The 24,757-nt window shown below is 42.3% G+C and overlaps 1 protein-coding gene across 9 annotated transcripts in view; it reads left to right on the top strand.

Annotated features, from left to right (window-relative positions):
- Window positions 1–24,757, top strand: part of MAD1L1 (mitotic arrest deficient 1 like 1) — a 635,972-nt gene that overhangs the window by 162,998 nt on the left and 448,217 nt on the right. For all 9 annotated transcript variants that reach the window (XR_014785506.1, XR_014785504.1, XR_014785505.1 and 6 more), the window contains one exon: window positions 7,656–7,800. Coding sequence is in view for 6 of the 9 variants with exons in the window: in XM_084818232.1 (XP_084674358.1) it covers window positions 7,656–7,800 (145 nt within the window). In the remaining 3 variants the exon portion in view is untranslated. The remainder of the gene's footprint in view (window positions 1–7,655; window positions 7,801–24,757) is intronic.

Below are 24,757 nucleotides of genomic sequence, written 5' to 3'. Positions count from 1 at the left end.
ATAGTCCACTAAACAAAACAACATTGCTCTAAAAAACACACAAACCCTAACCAACTCCAAATGCCCGACTGAACAGCCAGGTTTTCAAAGCCCAGAAGAAGCTCATCAAAGAAAAATTGGGGCCCATAGCATGGGGAACCCCCCCCTTTCAGTTTTCTAAAATGGGATTCAATTTTAAATCTGTGTTACCCTGGTAACTCCCATTCTTATGTCACTATCTCCAGTTTGATAGCTTGCAAAAAGACCATTTGGTCTTCCATTAAAAGGCAGTGTTTTCCTTAAACAGTTAACTCCTCCATTTGGCTCCTGATGTCTCTCAGATGTCATCTTTGAACATCCATTCCACCTGTGAGATGAGACTGCAGGGCTCACTCTGTTGGCTTTGCTGATAGGCTGGCTCCATTTGGCTCTTCCTGTCCCTCAACTTTCCATTCAAGCTAGTCATTATAAGAGCTTTGCAACTTTACTGCTGTCTGAGCTTGCATGTTTTCCTCCCCCTTAACCCATCCTCTTTTCGCTTTGTATCATGTCTTTTAGATTGTAAGCCTGAGGGCAGGGACTGTTTCATTTATTGTTGTTTTTATTGATCTTATGTAAGCTGCTCTGGGAGCCTTTTTGGCTGAAGGGTGGGGTAAAAATGCTTAACATAAACAATAATATATGAACAAATTAACACTCCAAATATGCTAGAAACAGCACTTGCCCTGTGGATTAAAGTGAGCTATAATAGTTTGTTTCAATATAAGCAGTATACACACTGTCAGTGACTAGCACTGTGTATAATTTGTGTAAAAAATGCTGAATTTTGTGACAAATATAAATTATATAAATTATGCAAAATTGCATATGTTTTTCTTGTAGTGTGAGCTAAGCCTGTCATTGAAGTAACCCACCCCTGGAGTTGTCCAGCCATGGCCAGTTGCTGGGGAATATGGGTGCTTTTGCACTCATGTCCTGCTTGTGGGTTTCCCGTGGGCAGCTGGTTGGCCACTGATTGAACAGAATGCTGGACTAGATGGACCCTTGGTCTGAACCAGTGTGACTTTTCTTAGATTCTTATGTTATGTTCCCATTCATATTCAGACCTATCTTTTGCAAACCTTAACAATTTTTTTTTTTTTAAGCTAGGTTTCTCAAGATACTGAATTTCTCTGAATTATTTCTCAGAATAATACCATAGACTGCATTTGACCAAAGTCATAGTTAAATACATTCCTCATAATGGCCTGGAATAAAATGTATTCAAGCCACAGTATTGATGATTACATGCACCTTTTGGGGAAAACTAAATTGGTCTCAGGTTCAGGGCCACTTCATCTGTTTTAGTGCGTTTGATGCATGATATTATAAAGCTTTATTTGGTTGTCTTTTTCAATGGAAATAGTTGCTACTGTAGGAATCATTTTGACATTGTAGTATAAGAAGGTGGAAGGTCCCTTTATGTAAATAGCTTTTAGTAGATCATTATTTATCCATTGGGGTCAAGAAGGCATTTTTTTTGCCGGAGTGCAATGAGCATGGTTGTTCTATCTGTAGGCCCCTTAGGATCCTTGTGTTGGATGTAATATTTGCTTAATTCCAACATCTATAAAACTGAACTACATGTGTTTCATTCACATAAAACCTAGGAGAAAACTGCTTGGTTTGGGCCACGGATATTGGGCCCCATGTAAGTAGGCCCCATGAAAATGTGACACACAGGAGCATGCCTGGCAGGCAGATCCCACAGCATAGATACTCTACGCATGTAGAGCCTTGTCCAAACTGGACCTTAAATTTGCTGAAGAAGATTTTCAAGCTAATTTGGTTTTCACCATAACAGCATACGAAACGTGGTGTGAATACTTTTATTTCCCAACCTAGTATGTTGTGGAATAACAGTGTCCAGGACACTATTCTTTGTTCTGGACACCAGGCTGAGCAAGTTCATTGTTTATCAATACAAGTTTGGGAGTTACAGAAGAATAAAAGGCAATATCGGGAAATATCTTTGTGTGGTCGATGGAATAATGTAGAGAAACACCGCTGCTTGTCAGAAGACATGTTTGGTTGCAGAAGGGTAAATTTTAGCACTGCAAGGTTACAGAAGGTAGTTTAATCCACCATGAGTTGCGGCCAGGGCGAGGTTTTCTTTGCACCGCATTTCTAACAGACTAGCCCAGCAGCTGGCAAGTTTGGGGCCCCTTCCAACCCTATGATTCTATGAGTTAAGTCAGTTTCAGAGAATGAGAGATTATCAGTGCATATACTGCACATATAACCCCAGGCCTTGGTATCATTTTGCTGGTAGTCTACTGAGGAAAGGAACAGACTGCAGTGCTGTGATAGAGAGGCAGCTAAGAGTGGAGGCCCAACACTGTGCCATAGCCATGCATAAAATGGTTAAAAGCTCCCTCAGATAAAACAGTGCATCAGGCAGAAGTTGTTAAGGGCTTTCCTAAACAGAAAGGGGTTTAATCATGCTATTTACTATGGATGGTTATCCCCTTTTTTGCTGAGTCAGGTGTAAGCTTTTAAGTGTTTTTGTCTCTTAAGGCTGCAGCTTGGTACAGGGAAGTGAAGCAAATTATATAGTTGCTTCAGGTTAATAGGACTCTTGGGAATGATGCCCTCAATGTCCGAAACTACCCTCAGAACACCTGTTACCCAAGTCATATATCTACTGCACATATGCCCACTTATTTCATGTTTAATGTGGTGCGCATTCATGCTGACTTGGACTTGGAAGATGTGCTGTTTTAATGCAATACCTGTTCTACATGCTAAAAAGTTTAAATTCCCATTTTCTCAACATCTGAGATTCACCCCGCCCCCAATCCTGCATATAGGATACATATTTTAGGAAGAAAACAGGTAGAAGGTTGCATTTTAAGCTCTTTGAATGCTGTCCATTTTTCTAAAACTGCCTATCACTCTGTTAACCTCTTATCTGATTGTGCCCTTGCACACCCTTTAATGAAGCTGTGTGTGCTGGGAGTAATCCAAGGCAGGATTATACTATTATATATTCAGTACTATAGAATATATACAAAATATCCTCTATGGACAAGTGTTGACATTGGAGAGTGTAGTGTATATGGATTAGAGCTGTATGAGGTTCCAGAATATAGTTCAGAATCATTCCCACCATCTGCCAATGACCTATAACCCAGGGCTGTGTGAGTTTATTGCAGTGTACTTCCCTTCCACATTCCTCCTCACCCCACTCCTCCCCAATTTTGCCTTTGCTATGATTTGCATGGCGAGTGGCAATACATTTCCCTTACACATTGCCCCTTGTACAGTCTCTGGCATCTCTAGCTTTTTGTCAGTTTGCCCATTTTCTTGGCATACATTCTGCCATTTTAAGACTGTGTCTTTTATGTAAGTCTCTTCCCGTCAGTTAACCCCTGCATTAATACTCTCGCACCAGATTTTTCTTTGTCACTGTGCAACTTTGAGTGTGCCCCTTTGTGCTTTTTCTATGATCATCTGTCCAATATGGCTGACACCTGAATTGCTGTTGTCCAAGCAGAGCAATATTTTTAATCTTTATTTTCAGTGGTGCCCATTGCCATATCTGTAGGATGGTGTGTTGTTCACTAGAAAATTACAGTAGCATGTTAGGTTTGTTTTTTGGTGGTGGCGGCCATGGTGGGAGAATTTGCAGTTACCATTGTAATTTTTATTTTTTAGGGAAACTTAAAATGCAACTTACAGCTTCTGTATTCATTGTGTCTCTCATTGCTCTTGGAAGGGCTGAGGACATTCTTGAAAGTAGAGTTTTATCATTAAGGTTATATTAAAGTGGCCTAGAGAAAGGAAGAGCACAGCATTAAAAGAAGATTCACATATTCTTGGCACACAAAGATCCTGCCACTTCATTCAAAAGACTTGGGGCAGTGGGGAACAGTAGTAGACTAAAAAACAGAAATGGCTTTTCCTCTTTTAAGGCCAAGAATACATACTTTGAACTTGCAAAGATTTCTCAAAATGCCAACATGCTCATCGTTCAACTCGGCCATCAGATGTGGGTATTTAATGTTTTATGAGTTTTGAAAAAATGAAAGCGTTGGTTTGTATGATGCTTTGGCCTTAGAAGAGCCAGTGGTTTATGCAGCAAGGGTGAGGAGGGTGGGTTGTTCTTTAGAAGTGATGTACTGGATTGAGTTGCTAGAACTATGATAAACGAAATGATGGTAACGCTAACCACCATCACTCAGCAGCTCTTCTGAGGCATAGCTTCTGGTGCTAGATCCTCTAGCATAATTTGTTGCCTTTACTCAACAAAGGGCTACAAAAGCATACAGCAACTTGTAGTCTTCCAGATGTTTGGCCCACAACTCCCAGCAGTTCTAGCCAACATAGCCAATGTGGAGGGATCATGGGAGTTCTAGGCTAAAACATCTGGAGGGCCACAAGTTGCCCACCCCTGTACAGCCATGAAACAGATCACCCAGTTGCCAGAACTTGGAGGAGTGTGATGGGATGGTAGTTGATGCGAAGAGTTGCAACGAACTAAAAGAAGCTATTTTTCCCCCAGCTTGGTGTGTGTGTAAGTGTATGCTACTCTGGAGCAAAGCCAATTGTTGGACTGGGTAGAAGCAGTGGAGGCCGGTGGCTCCAGTGTCAGTGGGGCAGTGAATCCGCTCCAGGTTTCAGTCAGAACCAGTCAGAATTCTAAAGGAGCTATCCAAGGTACTCCATGCCTTAGATAGCTCCTGTAGAGTTCTGACTGGTTGTGACTGAAACCTGGAACGGGTACACCACCCCACTGACATCAGAGCCACTGGCCTCCACTGGGTAGAAGCAGCCCAAATGTTGTATTTGAGTTAATCTGATGTGTTTTGGGAAACTTTTCTGAATTGAAAAGCAAGACATTAGCCCAATAAATAAATAAACAGCTGTGTTATCATTTTAGACTCCCCGTTCCTACATACATATTATGTCAGCCTTTCCAAATCTGGTGCCTTTTAGATATTTTGGACTACAACTCCCAGCATTCCTGAGCATTGGCTATGCTAGCTGGGGCTGATGGGAGTTGAAATCCAAATATCTGGGGGCACCAGGTTTGGGAAGACTGTACTGTGCTATAGAATGAAACTTCTTAATGGGGAGATTGAGATCTCACTGGTAGGTTTGCCACTTTAGACCATGGTAGTTCTGTAAAAGTTGCTGGTGATGCTGACAATTGGAGCGGTTCTTTTCTATTGGTCGATAACATTGCTGGTGCTGTGTAACGGCTAAGAGTGCTGAGCTTTAAACTTGAAAATCTATAGTTCAAGGCTCACCTCAGCTATGAACTTGTTTAGAATCTTAGACAAGCCCCCTCCCTGCACCATGGCAATAATATATAAGAGGAGGAGTTAGGATTACTGGGATAATGTGCGCTAAGTGCATATTGATACCCTGTGTAAACTTGTTTATTCAGAACTTGCTTTTCTATTTAAAAACATCAAAGCAGTGGACAAATGCAACTATAAAACTCTTTAAGTCATATGCAGAAAAGCATATACCCTTAGATGGTTTGCAGGGTACCCATATGATCCTTGGCCCATCTATAAGTGAGCCTTTGGGGGCAGGGGTGAATCCTGTTGCATATACTGGAGCAGTAAACCATTCTTGCGAAAAAATACACACACACTGGTATAGTGGTTAGAATGTCAGACAAGGGCTGGGGAGACCGGGCTTTAAATCCTCATTCAGTTATGAAGCTCGCTGCGTGGCCTTAAGGCCAGTTCCGCACACTCAGCCTAGCCTACCTCAAAAGGTGGTTGTGAGCCTAAAACAATGTTAGGGAGAACATTTTGCACCAACCTGAGCTCCTTGGAGGTAGGGCGGATTAAAAATGTGACAATACTTAAATTGCAGTTAAAAATTTTACTGTAAACTGCTTTAACTGCTTCTTGCAAATGAAAAATGGAACTTAAATCATAATTTTCAGTTATTGTTGGTGTGTGTGTGTTTTATAGCTCAAGATTAGAAGATGGTTGGGATTGTAAACTGTATGCCCCTGTGTTGTTTTCCTGATAGTTAGTTGATTTCTTAATATTTTTCTTCTTCAAATAGTGTTGCTGGCTGATTTTTTTTCCTTTCTTTTAGTTACCCTTCCATTCCGGGTTTAGAAGGGATTCCCCCCCTCCCCTCCTGAGAACCAATTTTCTAATTGCAACCTGGCCAGTGGGACGTGTTGATTTTAAAATCATGTGCATCCGTTCTTTTAACTATTATGGATTTAACATTAACAACAAAAGCAAAAATCCCAAACTCATAAAAATAAAAGAAAATGGCCTTGGGGCCACTGGTGCAACTCAGTTGTGTATCAAGTCCGGCCAGTTCAGTATCTTTATATAAGGTGATCCTACTGCCGATTAGATGAAAATTCACTGCAAGTCCGGTTTTACTGTTAGCTCTATGCATTCCCTGCCCCCACCCCCCAATAGTTGTAGCATCTACAGCTAGTTTATCCAAGAATGACCATGCATAAAATTGGATTATTTCATCTGTGTTCTGAAGTCTTAGCAGTGGAAGGGGGAGGGGGGCTGGGAAGCCATCACTTCCCCCTTTTGAGAGTCTGTATTATTGAAATTCTGGCAGTCATTATAGTTGAACAGAAGATGTACATGCTACTCTATGGCAAAGGTTTCATTCTCTGTGTAACTAATTAATTAAAACAGAAAACGGGACAGGGGCATAGTGATGTTTCAGTTATTAAATTAGCCATTTTTCACAGCCTTCATGATTAACTTTCCCACCTGACTACGACAATGGAAAATTTTATACTTGACTATTAAACTGGTATATGAATAGCTTCAAATTGAACTGGAACTTTAATATTAGCACTTTAATTCATTGATGGATTTAAGATGCAAGTATGGAGCAGATAGCAGGTGGGGAAAGATTTGACTGGGAATTTGTGGTTTCTGCTTTCATAGTTCTGCTATGAGAACCAAAAAGAATCTTGGAGGGAAAAACACAGAATAATTTAACAGTGCAAGAATATCCTTTGTGGTGTGTGTCTGACTGTGTGTGTGAGAGAGAAAGACAGATAGACATACAAAATTCAGTCAGCAATACCTTGTTATGAAGGTGTCTATTTTCTTTTGACTTATTATAGAGGGCTTGACTCTGGCTCTGTAATCAAATAGTATAAACATATGACGTAGTGTTTTTATTCTCATACTCCCTCCCAACCCCCATTATGGAAAGTGATGTTTAGATTATCATTCATGAATGTTATTATTCGCTATTGTTTTGTATGTCTCTCCAGATAATTCTGGGAGCTCAGACATAGAAGGTGCCCTTCGTGCAGCTATTTTGAGGTTTTTGAGGGCATGGCTATGCTGCATCCATGCAATTGTGAGCTGCATTAAGGGCCCCCCGAAGCCACTTTGAATGCACCTAAACAAAAATGGGTTGCAAATGGTTTAATAACAACATGGTATGCATGTATGTAATATTACAATAAACAGCTGTGTACCTGATCGCTGGTAGCAACTAAGAGTTGCCTCTAGGTCATCAGCGAAGGAAGTTTGTGTTACTTGTAAAGCGGTTGCAACTGGTCAAGAGTATTCCCGTTTTAAAGTTCTTTTATCCTGTGTCAGCTGCAGTAATCCATCTGCTGTCAAAACCAGGAACCTGCCTTTGTTCAAATGTGATAATTTTGTCTTCCCTAGTGCCAGGCTATTGGAGAAGGCCCGGAAGCAATTGCAAGAAGAGTTACTGAAGGTCCAGAGCCAATTACTGGAGGAGAAGAAAAAACGTGAGCAATGCGAAGCTATGGTGAGGTGCTTGCAGAAACAAGTGAATCTACTCATCAAGGTATGTCTCTTGGATGAAACAAGCTGATTTTGTTGTTGCTTCCTTTCACATATTGGGAAGTCCAAAAAATGACAAATTTGCTGTTGCTTGCCATATATATAGTTACTAAACATCTTTATTCACACGTGTATGCAAACTCACAATATGTGTATCTGGTGAACCCAGAAAGAAGGCTTGATTAGTATACCAAAGCAAAGTTAGAGGTGGGGTATTACCACTCACCAAATAAGGAGCAGGGAGAGCGCTAGGGAAATGGCGAGGCAGGTCTTGGGAAGCCATATGCAAAGGGACATCCTTCAAAGTTCAGTGGCTTAGGGTGGGCCATGTGAAGGGCCAAATGAACAGATTCAGAGTGATTTCAGAAGAAAGCGAAATAAGTACAGACAAAGTCAGTACATTGACCTTGTTTCGGAGTAAGAGTCAAACCAAAGTGAGGTCCGTTGGGTTCCCCTCACTTACCGTAGCTTGTTTACATCATGTTTAGACTATTGCAATGTGCTCTCTTTGTGGCTACCCTTGAAGAGTGTCCAGAAGTTACAATTGGTGCAAAATGAGGTAGCTAGGCTGCACAGTATCAGGACTATATTCCACCTTTTTAGAAAAGCCTGCGCTGGTTGCCAATTACTTTCCAGGCTCAATTCAAGGTTTTGATTTTATCTTTTTAAAGCCCTGAATGGCTTAGGACCTGGCTATCTAAGGAACCACCTGTCTCATTGTGAACCTGCACAGATATTAAGTTCTTCAATAGAGGCCCTTTTGAGGATGCAGTTGTCAAACAAGCGAGAAAAGGGGTTTAATGTTTATGCCTATTGCCATGTAGCTGAAAAAGTTAACACATTTCTGTATGTTGATATTGGGGGCATGGAGGAGAGGTCCAATATAAATCTGGCAGTACTTTGTTGAAAATTATACATTTTCTGTATAGGGACATTTGTTTTTCACTGGAATTCTACCACCACCATCATATTATCGTCATCAACATCATTAAACTGAGATCCTCTTAGAGCATATTGATGATGATGATTATTGTGGCCAGGTCTGTGATTCTGCTTTGTTGCCCAGCCAAAGAAGCTCTAAAATACCATGTTTTATGCTGACCTTTTCTGGAGTGTGAAGCAGGCATATCACAGGAGGGCATTTAGGATATTTTTCTCTGGCTGCTGGTATAAGAGGCCATTGGGAGTCTGGAAAGTGATAAGGAAACTGAGCTGCTGTCACTTCTCCCAATGTTTTCATGAAGAGTTCGCATTTCAAACCCCCCTCTGCTGTCTTTGGAAAGGAAAGTGCTCTGGTCAGCCTTGTTTTGATCACTGGATAATTGAATTGTTATACAAGTTGGCTCGTGGCTAATTTATAGAATGCCAGCAGTGTGCTTGGTGTCCTGCCTCACAGTTCATCTATATGGGAGCTGCCCAATTATTTACAGTTCTCGAACCACCTGTGCCCCCACATATTTGGGTTATTCTGTGGTAGGTTGGGTCTAAGAATGGGTGGCCATGGAATGGTTTCAGTCATTCCATTAGCTTCTTCCTACCCACCCCCAATAAGCACCAGCAAAATTATAGTAAGCAGTTATTTTAACTAATGGGAGCTTAGTTGGCGTTGTTGATCTTAGTATTGACAATGACTACAATGGAGAGGGAGAACTCGTTAGCATCTTCTCTTGAACCAAAGAAGGATCCACATCCTGATGGTCTGTCAATAGGGTTTCTGGATACACACATTTGGGGGCATGTTCAGTGAATCTGTGGGGTTGTGAAGTTATCCCTGTTCAGATAGAATGTTCCGTATGGTAACATTACATAGTTTAGCAGGACAGAAGCGTACGACAGGCTGGACGGGGTTGCTCAGATGGTACCATACAGATGCTGTTGGTTGACACTGACCTCCTGTTGTTCTCTGAGGTTTAGGGACTAAAGTTTTATTTGCTGGGATTTCCCAGCATATTAAATAGCACACCAGGGAAAGAAAGAAGTCTGATAATGCAAATGCTATACAATTTAATTTGCTAATGATCTCATGATATCAGCATCCTTATAATCTACCTGTCTGAAGTTTTTCGGGCCTGCATCCTGTCTATGTACTATCTTCCTTGTAAGAGGTGGATTCTAGATGTACTATCTTCCTTGTAAGAGGTGGATTCAAATAACAGGCTGACATGAATGGTTAATTTAAATCTGACTGCATGGAGACTCTTTGGAGATTTGCTCTCTTGTATTGGCTTATGACATGAAAGCTGTAGCCGTTATTGTAGAGATTCTTAACATCTGTCTATGTGAACTGATGGTAACATTTGTGTTGTGAACTCCTACTATGCAGTCCAGTTTAAAGTGTCCTTTCCATGACTGCATGGTTGTTAGATTCCACCTTTGGAATGTATTTGTACTATGAATGCTGAGACAGGTAAATAAACACTTTTCTTGACAAAGCTTCTCATAACCCTAGGACAAAGACTTTCATTTTAATTAAAAGAAAATGATCATATAATTTAATATTAAATTGAGCAAATATATTACCTGTTATAAATAATATCTTTGCACTGAAAGCTTTATAATCCTGACTGATATTTAATGATCTAATTAGTTGCTTCTGTGGTAGACTCGGTTGCTGTAAGTATCCTTGAAAATGGAAAAAGGGAGGGGAATATGTGGGAGCTGATTGTCCCCGGCTCTTTCAGAATAATGTAGTGCATTTTGTAAACACAGAAATGCAGACTTGGGAGAAGCTGTTTTAGTCTAAGGTATGGATATGATTGCACATATGAGCACTTCTTTTTCAAACATCCTGTTAAGCCACTGAGATTTCCTGGGGGATAAGACTACTGATGGCTACTGGTCATGATGGCTATAGTGTAGTTCCAGCATCAGAGCTGGCATGCCTCTGAATACCAGTTGTTGGGTGACAGCAGTGGATGGTGATTGCCCTCCAGCTTGTGGATGCCTAGTTGGCCACTGTGGGAAAAAGGATGTTGGATGAAATAGACCTATGCTCTGATTCAGCAGGGCTCTTCTATTCTCATGAGCTTGAGATATCCCATCAATATCTTCCTGTAAGGTTCCAAAAAGGGCTGGATTTTCTTTTTTTGGGTATGGATGAAGGAAGGACTTCAAATGTCACGACTGTGTATTTATAGTTCACTGCTTAAAAGCGGCTAGTTCCCTTTTGCTCCTTTGACATTTAAACATTTAAAAACCAATTATTGTTTATTGCAGTGGTATGCTCCAGTGGTCCCTCGACCTCAGTTTCGAATTTCTTAGATTTCTAAGCTGTTGCTCACTGGGTCATCCAGGAATATCTGGCTCACAATTAAGCACATAAGGACTACCTTGCAGGTTTAGACCACAGGTCCATCTTGGGCAGTGCTGTGTCAGCACATCAGAGGGTTGTGTTGCACTCATGTCCTGCTTGTGGGTTTCCTGTGGGCTCCTGGTTGGCCAGTGTGTGGCCACTGTGTGAACAGAACACTGGATTAGATGGACCCTTGGTCTGATCCAGTGGAGCTCTTCTTATGTTCTTATTTCTGGTAGACTTCTAATTAGGATGCAGGGAAAATAGCCATGCCTTCATGTTTGTCCTCAGCAGCTGATAAACAAAAATATAGTGAATCAAAAATTGAAGTTCTATTTTCAAACTGATCAGACTAATAGCCTTTGGCCAACAATTCATAGAGGGCAGACCTTATTTTCTCCCCTTTCCCTTTTAAAGTAATCTATGCTAATGTGCAGCTCAATAAGAACTTAGGGGAATCAATTCCATTGTTTAATTATGCATTGTTTTTAGAAGTTTTATTTGTCTGAACCTACTGCTAATCAATTTAATTCAGGAGTGGAATAAAATTAATTTAGGGTACAATCCAATGGGGATACTTGTCTGCCTCGGAGCTCGGAGGTGACCAACAATCCAATGCAGGGCGGGTGGAGCATGGAGGAGATATTCTCCTCTGTGCTCCAGCCGCCCTGCATTAGCAGCTAGATAGCCAATTTTGGCTGTCTAGTCAGAGCGGGGGGTGGGAGGCCTGATGGAACATAGAAAGCATCGTAACGCTTCCACCGTCACCTCCCTGTCCCCAGGAACGAGCACGGAGCTGGGGACAAATTGTGCCTCTTATGAGGTGGTGGGGGCAGGGGCTGGGAGGCAGTTTTCTGGGAACTGACCTCAGAGCACTGGCTCTGAGGTTGATTCCCAAAAACTGAATAATGCTATGACCATCAAGCCACTGTCCAGCAGCCATAGGATTGTGCCCTTAGTTTATTTATATTTTAAAAATGTCTACCCTGCTTTTCAACAAGAAGGACCGAAGCCCGCTTTCAACAATTTAAAAAGACAATATACAGTAATATCAGAATAATAAAATACAGTGAATGACACAGAGCTAAAATAAATGGAGTAACAGCAGGAGAATAAGTAAAACAAGATAAATGCTTAACAAAACAAGAATGGCTTCACTGCTTGCCTGAAAACCAACCAGGCTTCCCAAGAGAGGGAGTTGCATAACCTTGATGCTGAAGAAATGGCTGTTGAGGGTGGAAGAAAGACTGTAGCTGCGCCTTTCTCCTACTTGGTTCCTTAAATCTTTCCCATAAATTGTAGTCTGTTCAGTATCCTTTGATTTTTAATTTTGGCCGTACGGTTGGTCATTTGGTAAGAGCATGCTATTTTAATCCTCCGGGGGTTGGATTCAATGGTCTTATAGGCCCCTTCCAATCCTACTATTCTATGATTCTATGTTTCCCAGGACAGCATGTTTCGGATTTGGGAAACAAATGCTAAGGAGGCTCAGTCGTTTGTGGAGAGGGGCCTTTGTGGCAGTATTTTACAATGCTGGTATGAAATCTTCAATCAAGTTGGTGGAGGAGGGAAAGGTTCTTACATGCAAGCCTTGGCTGTCACAATTACACGTTTAATGAACATTAGGTTATCAGTCATTTGTATGTGTGCTGCAAATCGGGAGGCAGCCTTGTAGACAGGAAATCATTTTAATTAAGCCTAGGTTGGGTGCCTTGAAGTCTTTGAGCCATGGCTGTTTAAAAGTGCATCCAAAAGCGTCGGTCTTTGCCAAAACCAGTAGAGAAACTAATAAATAGAAAATTAGTCAATCAGCTAAGATCTCACTTGCAGACAATCTGTTCTAGTTAAGGAGGACTGTGTCTTCCCTCTCTGTGGAGGAAATCTGTTTGCTCTCAGATTTCAAGAAAGCTACTTAGCTTTGAAAATTAGTGCATACACTGCCCTTTCTGTTTGACTTTTTTTTGCACTGAGGTTCCAATCTATGGTTACTGAGTAGGTTATAAAACAAAACAAAAATGTCTAGTGGAGTGGAGAGCATTCAGGGTTTATGATGGCTGCTTTTCTACCATCTGTCAATTGTAGCTTACTCCGAACCATGCTGTGACTAGACATCCTCTCAGAAGCTCTAATGTAGTATCAATCTTCTTACCATTATACAGCCAGTAATGTGACATAGGATTGGCTCACCCCCCCACTCCTTTTTTCAATTTAGGGGAGGCAATACTAAGTACTCTGGGACAATGAACAGCCAGTCAAGTTCCTGTAAACCAACCCAGATAACACTGTTGTTTTAAGAGACATACCTTTTTCCTTATATTGTGGCTATGTTATGTCATAAAGCTGATTGAATCCTGGTTGATTCTCTTTCGGTAATTGTACTCTGCCTTTCCTGCTTGTAGACATTTTGTTTCAATGAGATGTTTTATAATCAGGTAAGACAATAAATTTCTTTTAGTTGTGCTCAACACATTGTTTATGTTCGGGTATGTAACCTGGACTGGCATTAAACATGACATAATGTCTCTTGTGCTTTCTTGAAAATCAGGATATGAATTGATTAACCAACTCTAGCAGTTTATTTATGTTGGTTGTCTGGAAGGCATCATCTCAACCATCAGTGCTAATTGTATGAATAACCCTTCCAGAGCCTGAAGCTGAAAAAATGATTAGAAAATGGTGCTGTTTGATTAAGCTGCTTCTTAAATGTTTTACATTCAAAATATGTGACTTGAGAAAAATCAGACAAGATTTGGGATAATAGTGTCAGTTTTTCTGCTAAGGTAGACGCCATAGCTGATTCCCACCTTGAAAGGAGAAAATTCTCCTGTCATGGTAGCTGGCTTTAAATTGCCCCAGAACTTCAGTGAAGTAGACTCATTACATACAGAGCTGATATGCCTTTCCTAAAGTATTCAGGTAGAACAGGCTCAGTTGTCATTTCCATGGACTGAGAAGGAATTCCCCACAGGTTAGATTACAGAGAATGTTGTTGCCTTGAAAAAAATAACCACTTGCATTTCAAGTGAAAATTATTGCAGTCCTTCTGGTTGCAGAGAAAAACATGGAGATGTACATATATTACAACGTCTAGCTTAGAAACTAGAAGTAGTCTGGTGTTTTTTGACCACCCTGTGCTGGAACAGCTCACTTTGAAGACTCAGAGTATGTCCCGTTAGCAGCATGTAGCCCTAGGATGTGTATTCTGTGACCCAGTATCTCCCACTTTGCTAACAATATTTGTGTCTCTATACATGGCACGTAATGAAAAAGTTAAACTTTTTTGGCAAGGCACAATGGAGGGGGAGTGATGTAGAGCACTCGGGAAATAGCATAGGAATAAGGTAGTAAAGGAAGTAATGGGCAATATCTAATGCTGCCTGCATGCTAGTGCTACCAACTGCTAGTGCAATGGGAAGCTGGAGGTTCCAAAAACACTTGGAAGTGAACCAAAATGCTCATTTCTGAAATGAGTGTGGTCAGCAGTGATCGCAGAAGGGAGCTCCACTGACCTGTCCCAGAAATTAGCATTTCAGCTTGTTTCCAGGGTTATTTTAGGAAGTGCTGGCTTTCTGTTGCACTCACTGTAGGTCCTGCAGGTGCAAGACAAAGAGCGGAGGCTCAGCGGCACTATTGGATACTGACCAATGTCCTCAGAAGCCATTCCCAGGCCATCTTTTGTTTCTAAGCTTAACGTTGCACTACTTGTACATCTCCATGCTTTTCTTTGCAACAGTGAGGGCTGGAATTATTTTCTTTTTAAGTGCAAGTGGTTATTGTTTTCAAAGGTGACAACATTCTCTGCTGGTTTCTGTGCCTGGTGCAGAGGATGCTTGGAATATGGGCAACCTTATGCACACCTCCGTCTTGTGTCAATTCCTTCCTGCTATCAAAGAGAATTGTGGAAATCACATATACTATTAGTCTCTCTGCAAAATAGGCTGCACTTCCCAAACCAAATGTAATGGCAGCGAGGCTCATTCTTAATGTCTCTTTCTGCAATCTCCATTCTTGCTGGTACCTTTTCTATTAAAGCTGTGATGAGAATTGCTCAGCACTTCAAATGTAATATTGCTGTCATTTTATATTGAGGCAGGATAACTTATGCTGATTGATGGTGTGTTTCATCATTATATTCATCACGAGACATTACTCGTATGCTTGACATTTAGAAAACCCATGTTTGGAATGTGCAGTTTTATTTTGAGACCTTTATTAAACAACTCCAAGTCTAAGGGTTTAATTGTTACTGATAGCTAAGAGTATAATTACCTTGGTGAAATATCATGACTATATTAAGCAAATGGAGATTGGCTTCTAGAATTAGGTGAACACAAAATCATTTTTCTTGTTTGATATGGGGCTGTTTCAAGAGAGCCTCTAATATCATTTTGCAGCATCTTTTTAAGGAAAATGAGCAATGAGATTTTAAAGGGCTATGTTTCCAGAAGGAAGTTGTTGCCTTTTGAATTTAATACTTGGGAAGTTTGTCGAGCTAAGGTTAATTAGGACTGTTCTTCAAAGGGAAAACAAAACATTAAAAATAGAGGCATGTTTTCAGACCTGTGTACTCCTAGATAAGGGGATATGGAAGCATGGTTTTCTCCCTATGTTACCTTTTTTATTTTATGCAGAAATGGCTGAGCTTTTGGATTCATTCCATCAGGAACAGAGGCAAAGCTACTATTTACAACAGCCTTCCTGAACTTGGTGCCCTTCAGATATTTTACACTACAAATCCCAGATTTCCTTACCATTTGCTCTGCTGGCTGGGGCTGATGGGAGTTGGTTGAAAACATCTGGAAGGCATCAGGTTGGGGGAGCCTGTTTATGCTATTGAACCCATGCTGGTCTCGTCAGGGTTGCATGTATGTTACTGTGGCCTTAAATGGTTGTGCTGCTGAACTGTGGGTAACAAGGGGTGCATACGTCTGTTTTCCCGTGTTGTTGGGGATTACCTCGGACAATGTGGAAGCCCTGCCGCTAGTAGGCACTCCTAATTGGTGTTTAGTAGGAATTATCCTGCACTGTATTGCGGGGCTCTGAGTTCTTGGGTGTCTGGAAAATACAGTAATGCCTTTGCTGTGTTAGTTGTCATTTAACTTCCTTTTTTCCAGGGTGGTTTTACAGCTTGGCTGTAAAGGTGAATCCAGAAGGCAAGGAGTTTGAGCAAAGGAAGGCAAGGAGGGCACCTTCCACTCTCCCAATTTTCCCACCCTGCTCTGAATGTGGCAAAAATCCTTGCAGAGCCTTCTCTGTTAAAGGTAAAAGGCAAGGCTGTGGCATTTTTTTAGGCATATCTACCAGCATTCCAAAATTGCAGATGAGCAAGGGATCAGCACAACCATGCGATGTGGCTTGCATCCATTGAACCCTCTGAGCCAGGGTGGCAGAACCTCTAGGAGAGGCAGATCTCTGTATGAATATGCCCTGCATCCCTACGTTGTACCCAGGAGGCTACACAAAGGGCATTAGAGTGGCAGTAAATGACCTTTCTGGTTCTTTGCTGCTTAAAGGCAGAGTGCCTCCTTTCCTGTCCAGCTTGCACATTATGTGTTAACATTAATTTATGGTAAAGGCTGTTTTAATGCCAGAATGATAGGAGCCATTTATGTAACATTAAATCAAAATAAATACTGTGGTCCACCCTGCAGGGCGTTTTCAGGGTCTTAAGAGTAGTTCTTCATCCAGAACAGCTAATAGATCCTGCTTTCTCTTGAGCAAAATGAACATTAATATCTCGCTCGCCGCTAGAAGGTTGGTTTATGAAAATTAGAAATACATGAACAAGAGAGAGATTTATTTGACCTTCATTATCTACATCTCTCCTGGGAAGCATCATCTTCTGAGGCTTCAGAAGCTGGAATATTTTATGCCCAGTAAAAAAGAAACTAGATTAATCCAGTGTTATGGCTGAGAATTTCAACACACCAATGTCAGGTAATTCGGAGTCAGGGCTTTCTCAGCGACTGGTAAGTCACTTTATGCATCTGTTCCGCTCTGTGGCTTGTCACAGTGGAACATTTGTGCTTTAAGCTTCTCAGCCTTGAGTCGTGGCAGCTGCATGTGGGGATAAGAAGGGACGTCAGCAGTGAAATGAGGCAGCCTTGCTGAAGGAAATGGAAAAGAATGGAGACACAAGGAGACAGAATATGCTGGCATAATGGGTGCCTGCAGGAAGGGGCAAGGGGGAGCAGTTGCCTCCTGTCCCCCAGATCAGCCACAATCTCCAGCTGTCCAGCTTTCATTTAAAAAGAAAAGGAAAAGCAAGTCTCTAGCCTTTGTAGAACCATAGATATCAGGCAAAATGTAAACCACTATTCTGCCCATTCATTTTGTGAGGAACTACCTTGCTCCCACCCTTTAGTGCTTTTAGACAATGAATGAAGTTATAGCAATAGTTCACTCTCTGTCTGTCTCTCTCTCTCGTACACTCACTCACTCACTCACTCTGGGTGTTTTAACCCTTTTGGGTGTTTTAACCCTTTTGGGTGTTTTAACCCTTTGGGGAGGGGTCTTCCCTATTAGGAAGCAATTGCAACCTCATAAAGTAGCTGAGTTTGGGCAGTAGTGTGTCAACCAAAAAACAACAGGTAGCAGCAACAATAAGAGTTCATGATCTTTCTAACTCAGGTCTTGTTAATGTTTTTTCTGAGTTTATAAACAATAAATGCGTGTAGATAAAGTTCATAATTATTATATCGGTATTGCAGGAAGCAGGACTTTGGCTGAGAAAGTGTGGGTTACATTAGTCCTACAAAGTACCCCAGTGGTGGTGGTTTTCCCATTTTATGTGCGTGTGTGCATGAGTAGTGTAAGACAACTCTACAGTGTAGTTGAGTGTTATCCAGTCTCCTGGTTGTGTTGGTGTTTTAGGGAAATGCAGGTGGGGCTGTGAAGTTGATTGTAGCAGCAGTGCAGTGTATTAAGGGCTAGAGGGGGTTGTGTCAGGGTGGACACTGAGCCCATAGAATCCCAGAGTAGTTCTGATTCGGAGGAAGAGCAGTCGCTCCTGGGAGAGGAGCGCGCCCCTTTTTCCCAGGGCCCGCAGCTGACAGAGATTCCTCTCAACAACATTCCTAGATTAGAAAGCAGTCCAGGGAGTGACCCAGCACCGATAGCAGACTGGTTGGATGTGCGGCGCAGACGCAGAGAGCGGCGCCAAATGGAGAGCGCGGAAAGGAGGCGTAGCGCCCGGTTGGCGCTCAAAGAACGGTTGTGCCCAGAGGATCCAAGGGAAAAGGGGAGGGATTCTCCCTAGTCCTTATATTCAGGGGTCTGCCAGTAATTGCCTTTCAAACGGGGACCAACTGTTCCAACTTAGGGCATAGGGATGCTGCTGCTCAGATCTAGTTGCTACCTGTAGAGTTATTAAGTTGGAAAAGAAGAATAAAGCTTTGAAAAGAATCCCTTTGTCTGTGTCTGGACTTGGCTACTGGATTAGACTGAGAGAGCTCTCCAAGGAGCCCCTGACAGGTTGTTTGTATGTGTATATAGGTTTACAAGAATTTGGCATTTTTAGCTCTCTTTTTTTAAGCTTTTGCAAGAGGACCAAGTGGAGCCTCTCTCTCTCTTAGTGCAGGCCTTGCTGCTGAAACAGTGTGCGATGCAGCTCCTCAGAAGTTAGTGTTTCCTCATATATTGTAGTAATAAATAACCCTGTTGCAAAGGTTATTGTGTGAATCTGAGTCTATTGCATGTTGCCTTTAGAGCAAAGCCTAGGAGTAGTCTACAAGCTGAGCAGGTCACCCCACCCCAGTATTAGCCACACCTTTCACCCCTGTAATGGCTGTTGGCCCAAGGGCCATTACAGGGGTAAAAGGAGTCAGGAAAGGAATTGAGGGTTTCACCTGTTGGTGGAAAGACATTGTTCAGACACCAAATCTACTCACTGAGAAACAATAGAGGAGTAGATCTGGTGTACAAATTTCTCAGAGGCCATGTCTACCTATCTTGGTAGACATGGTGCCCAGGCCTTGTCACTCCTCAGTCACCATATCTACCAGAAATGGTGGACCTGTTTTTTTGATGCTATCAGGGCTTTTAAAAATGTGCAACTCAACACAAAATGTGCATTTCCAGGGAAAAATATGTAACTCCAAAAGAACATTTCTGCAGTCCAAAATTCAAGCCATGCAAAAGTTGTACTTCTACCTGGTACAAAAAGTGGCTGATGATAATGTGAAAAGTAAAGTGAGTAGTCTAGGTTTCTCTAGAACCCTAAACCCTGATCAAGCATACCCATTTCTTGCTACAAAAGTCACTCCCCACAGACCTCGTGTCCTCCAGTTGTTTTCGGCATCAACTCCCATCAGCCCCAGCCAGAACAGCCAATGGTCAGGAATGCTGGGGGTTGTAGTCAAAAACATCTGGAGGGAACCAGATTGGGAAAGACTGTTCTAGAGAGTGTTCACTAATGTTTCCAAGATGAAGGAAATCATTCTAGGCAAGTCATGTGAAGTTGTCAATGTTATAATAAGGACAGTGATTCCATAAAATATCCAGTACAATATTCTTAAGATAGCTGTACTGTGTTTGTGCTTTTGAGATTTTTTTCTTGTTTCTAGGTGTTTTATTTTTTAATCCCTCACTCCAAATAAAGTTTTGTTGGAGTTCCTGATGCTCTTTGAATATAACATGCTTCTGCATTAGTGCTGTCCAATTCCCAGGATCTTTTACTACTCTGTGTAGGCTTGTAAATGTCATGGGATATAACACTAAGCAACAAAGTGCACACAAAAGGAAAATGCACAGGTATGTCGTAGTGGCACATGCTATGTGTGCAAATTGCCACTACAAACTGTTGTGTGCTGCAGCTACCTTCCCCTCCCCCTGAATAATTCCTCCGGAAACTCACGGCTGGCATCCCTTCTGTCAAGGGCTCCTTGGAGGCCTCTCTCAGTCTAATCCAGTAGCCAAGTCCAGACACAGACAAAGGGATTCCTTTCAAAGCTTTATTCTTCTTTTACAACTTAACAAGTCTACAGGTAGCAACTAGATCTGAGCAGCAGAGTACCTATGCCCTACGTTGGAACAGTTGGTCCCCGTTTGAAAGGGAATTACTGGCAGACCCCTGAACTTAAGGACTAGGGAGAGTCCTTCCCCTTTTCCCTTGGATCCTCTGGGCTCAGCTGTTGTTTGCGCGCCAACCGGGCACTACGCCTCCTTTCTGCGCCCTCCATTTGGCGCTGCTCTCTGCGTTGGCGTCGCGCGTCCACCAAGTCTACTTCCCGCGCTCGGTCACTCCCTGGACTGCTATCTAATCTAGGAATGCTGATGGGAGGAATCTCCGTCAGCTGTGGGCCCTGGGAAAGAGGAGCGCGCTCCTCTCCCAGGAGCGACTGCTCTTCCTCAGAATCAGAATACTCTGGGATTCTGTGGGCTCAGTGTCCACCCTGACACCTGCTACTGGGTTGAAGGGATTTGGATAGGCCTGGTATGAGGGGCTAGGTGCAACCAAAGGCTCAGCAGGTGACATTGAAGACTGAATTAAGTTCCCTCCATATTTGGCCTTGAGTTAACCCAGAGGTAGTTTGTGGGGGCAGGTGTGAGAGTGGGGATGGTGAGATGCCACATTTCCCTCTTTCTAGTCCTTGAGGGCTTGAGGGCAGAAATCTGGGGTAAGGGGCTATCAGGGTGGACACTGAGCCCATAGAATGCCAGAGTAGTTCTGATTCTGAGGAAGAGCAGTCGCTCCTGGGAGAGGAGCGCGCTCCTTTTTCCCAGGGCCAACAGCTGACGGAGATTCCTCCCACCAGCATTCCTAGCTTAGATAGCAGTCCAGGGAGTGACAGAGTGCGGATAGCAGACTTGGTGGAAGCGCAACACCGACGCAGAGAGCGGCGCCAAATGGAGGGCGCAGAAAGGAGGCGTAGTGCCCGGTTGGCGCGCAAACAACAGCTGCGCCCAGAGGATCCAAGGGAAAAGGGGAGGGACTCTCCCTAGTCCTTAAGTTCAGGGGTCTGCCAGTAATTCCCGTTCAAATGGAGACCAACTGTTCCAACTTAGGGCATAGGTACTGTGCTGCTCAGATCTAGTTGCAAACGGTAGACTTGTTAAGTTGTAAAAGAAGAATAAAGCTTTGAAAGGAATCTCTTTGTCTGTGTCTGGACTTGGCTACTGGATTAGACTGAGAGAGGCCTCCAAGGAGCCCTTGACAGGGGCTTTATTCAAAACTTTTCTTGATGTACATACCTTGCCCTCATGCACCGCAGCTACAGAAATATTGGAACAAGGATAACTGTTTTGGCAGTTGGCCTCTGTACACCACAACACTGAAATTGAAAGGAAACACACCCAGATGGGAGCAAAGTCAGAACTTTCAGCTGTAATTCGGGGGGGTGGTTGACAAAAGTGGGGTACTACCATTCAGGAAGTACAGCCAGTGGCATACACACACACACACCCATCGTTGGCGGCTCATAAGTAATGGAACGAATGGCTGACAAGCAGCTGCATGGCCAGGTGTGGCCTGTTTCCTGGGTACCCCATGACCAATCAAGCAGATAAAAGGCCTGGAGGTGGTTCTGAGTGTTACATTTGCATTTGGTAGCTGTTCACTGGAACTCCCAACATGAGGTCCAAAGAGGTGTCCATGTGAGTGAAGGAGGCCATCATTAGGCTGAGGAAACAACATAAATCCATCAGAGAGATAGCAAAAACAGTGGGAGTGGCCAACACAACAGTTTGGAACATCCCAAAAAAGAAGGAATTAACTGGCAAGCTCAGCAACAGCAAAAGGTCTGGCAGACCACAGAAGACAACTAAAGTGGATGACCGCAGAATTCTGCTCATGGTGAAGAGGAACCCTTTCACAACATCTAGCCAGGCCAAGAATGCTCTTGCGGAGGTAGGCATGTCATTGTCAACATCTACAGTCAAGAGACGGCTTTATGAATGTAACTACAGAGGCTTCACAACAAGGCGCAAACCACTGGTAATGCTCAAGAACGGAAAGGCCAGATTAGCCTTTGCCAGCAAACACCTAAAAAAGCCTGCCCAGTTCTGGAATAAGATTCTTTGGACTGATGAGACCAAGATTACCTTGTACCAGAATGATGGGAAGAGAAAAGTATGGAGAAGGAAAGGAACAGCTCATGATCCAAAGCATACCACATCATCTCTCAAACCTGGTGGAGGCAGCGTTATGGCATGGGCATGTGTGGCTGCCAACGGAACTGGGTCACTGGTGTTTATTGATGACCTGACTGCTGATAAAAGCAGCAGGACGAATTCTGAAGTGTATAGGGCTATACTTTCTGCTCAGATTCAGCCGAATGCTGCCAAACTGATAGGATGCCGCTTGATATTGCAGATGGATAATGACCCAAAACATACAGCAAAAGCTCCCCAAGAGTTTCTCAAGTTGAAGAAGTGGGATGTTCATCAATGGCCAAGTCAGTCCCCTGATCTGAACCCAATAGAGCATGCTTTTCACTTACTGAAGACAAGACTGAAGGCAGAAAGACCCACAAACAATCAACAGCTGAAAGCAGCTGCAGTAAAGGCCTGGCAAAGCATCTCGAGGGAGGAAACTCAGCATTTGTTCATGTCCATGGGTTCCAGACTTCAGGCAGTCATTGACTGCAAAGATTTTCATCCAGGTATTAAAGGCAACCCTTAAGCTTGAAATGATGCTGGTTTGTTCCATTACTTATGAGCCACCAATGATGGGTGTGTGTGTATGCCACTGGCTGTCCTTCCTGAATGGTTAGTGCGCCACTTTTGTCAAACCCCTTGAATTACAGCTGAAAGTCCTGACTTCGCTCCCATCTGGGTGTGTTTCCTTTCAACTTCAGTGTGGTGGTATACAGAGGCCAACTGCCAAAACAGTTATCCTTGTTCCAATATTTCTGGCCCTGACTGTATTTCTTCCTTTAAAAGAAGAAAGAAGGATGGACAACCAAATGCTTACTCGTGGAAAGCAAAATATAGCAATGCATGGCAATATCTGTAGTCTGCACACACCCTTCTGCACCATCCAGCTTAGAACATTTTTTCACTCAACCAGTAAGGAAGTGCCCAATTGGTGAAAGAAGGTGTCTGTCTTCCCTCCCTTTAAAATTGCTCTTCAAACACCATTGCATTTTCAGTATTCTGTTTCTGTTTTAAGTCTCTACTTTGAGTGGTGCAATAGTTTACAAATCAAACCACTTTTAAAAAGGAAACACAGAGAAGTTCTCTGATTTGGCATGGGTCAGAAAAATGAAATGTTTTCCCATATTTGGCGAATGTTTAGTGCCAGAATTCTATAGAACTCTTTCCAGCCTGTTGGTAACATCTGGCTTGGCACCTGTATTCTCACTACAGTTAATAGTTGGGAACTGTGATGCAGGGCAGAACATCTTCCAAAATGGAAACTTTTCCAGAAAACATTCTAGAGCTTTATTTGTCTGTGGAATTTTTTCAGTTTCATAAGTTCCTTAGTAACAAAGATTGGATGTCAATTTCAAATAGAATATTAGGGAAGCTTGGCAGTTTCAAAGCTGTAATTAATGTTTTTCAGGTGATTATCCTTAGCAAGCATATGAGAGAATACATACTGTCACTGAAATACATAGATGTCTCAGAGTGAAATGGAAATAATAAATAGTGAAAGCGAGACTGAAGGTGCTCCAACAACCTTCATGGAAGAGAGTTGAACTCTGTTGAAACAGATAAATGGTTGTCAGGATATCATGCACAGTTCTTTGGGTTGCTAACAATAATTCCTGCAACCTTCCCCAGCCTGTTGCCCTACTTGCTGACTGAAAGATGCTGGCGTTTGTAGTCCAATATGTGTGGTCCTGGAATTTCTTATTGTTGATTGTTAAAATTGTTTATATAGTTGGTGTGCGTGTGCGTGCAAGTGAGTGGCGTGTGTTGTCTGTTTATACGTTTGTATGTTAATGGTCTTTATATTATGTACAATATTATATTTTCAAGGTGTTTAATTTTTGTAAACTGCCCAGAGAGCTTTGGCTATTCGGCAGTATAAAAATGTAATAAATGAAATGAATGATGAGTGATATCTGGAGGGCACCAGTTTGGGGAAGGCTGAATTGGTGTGTCAACAATTTTCAGTACCTTTGTTTCTTTCTTATGTTTAAACAATACGGGAAGTTAATGCTACTGTCTTCAAATATTTACAAGTATTCCACTAAAAATATCCACATAATATAACATTTAAATAACATTAAGTGATTTAGCTTAAAAAATTGCATTAATTTTTTTCCTAAAATATCTCAGGTCATGTACTTGTGTTGTATTGAGACAGAAGAATTATCATGGGGTACTTTTTTTTTTTGTTTTGCTTTTTTGTTTATTTTACGATTACTCTCTGGTGATTTTCCAATGCAAACTGAATTTTTTCCTGATGCAAACTGAACATTTTGTGATGCAAATGACCCTATGCAAATTAGTCAAATCACCCCAATTAAAAACTGGTTTCCCACATCGCTGGTTGGGAAAATCTAGGGTAAACACATAAGTTTTAAATAATCATGAAATGCACGTAAGTGTTGGTGTCTGAGAGGGAAGGTCATTCTAGAGGGAGGGCACCAACACAGAGAAGGCCCATTGCCATGTTGCTGCCAGATGTAACTCTGCAGGATGTGGCAAGGACAACAAAGCCTCCCCTGGAGATTGTGGTGGTCTAATGAGTCTATGACAATCTCCAGATGGGAGAAGGTGC

This window comes from Heloderma suspectum, chromosome 12 (genome assembly GCF_057233095.1).
Source record: "Heloderma suspectum isolate Gila_16-S chromosome 12, 16-S_ref, whole genome shotgun sequence".
NCBI lineage: Eukaryota > Metazoa > Chordata > Lepidosauria > Squamata > Helodermatidae > Heloderma > Heloderma suspectum.
The sequence above is the reverse complement of the archived record's forward strand: the minus strand, read 5'-3'. Positions and strand labels throughout refer to the sequence as shown.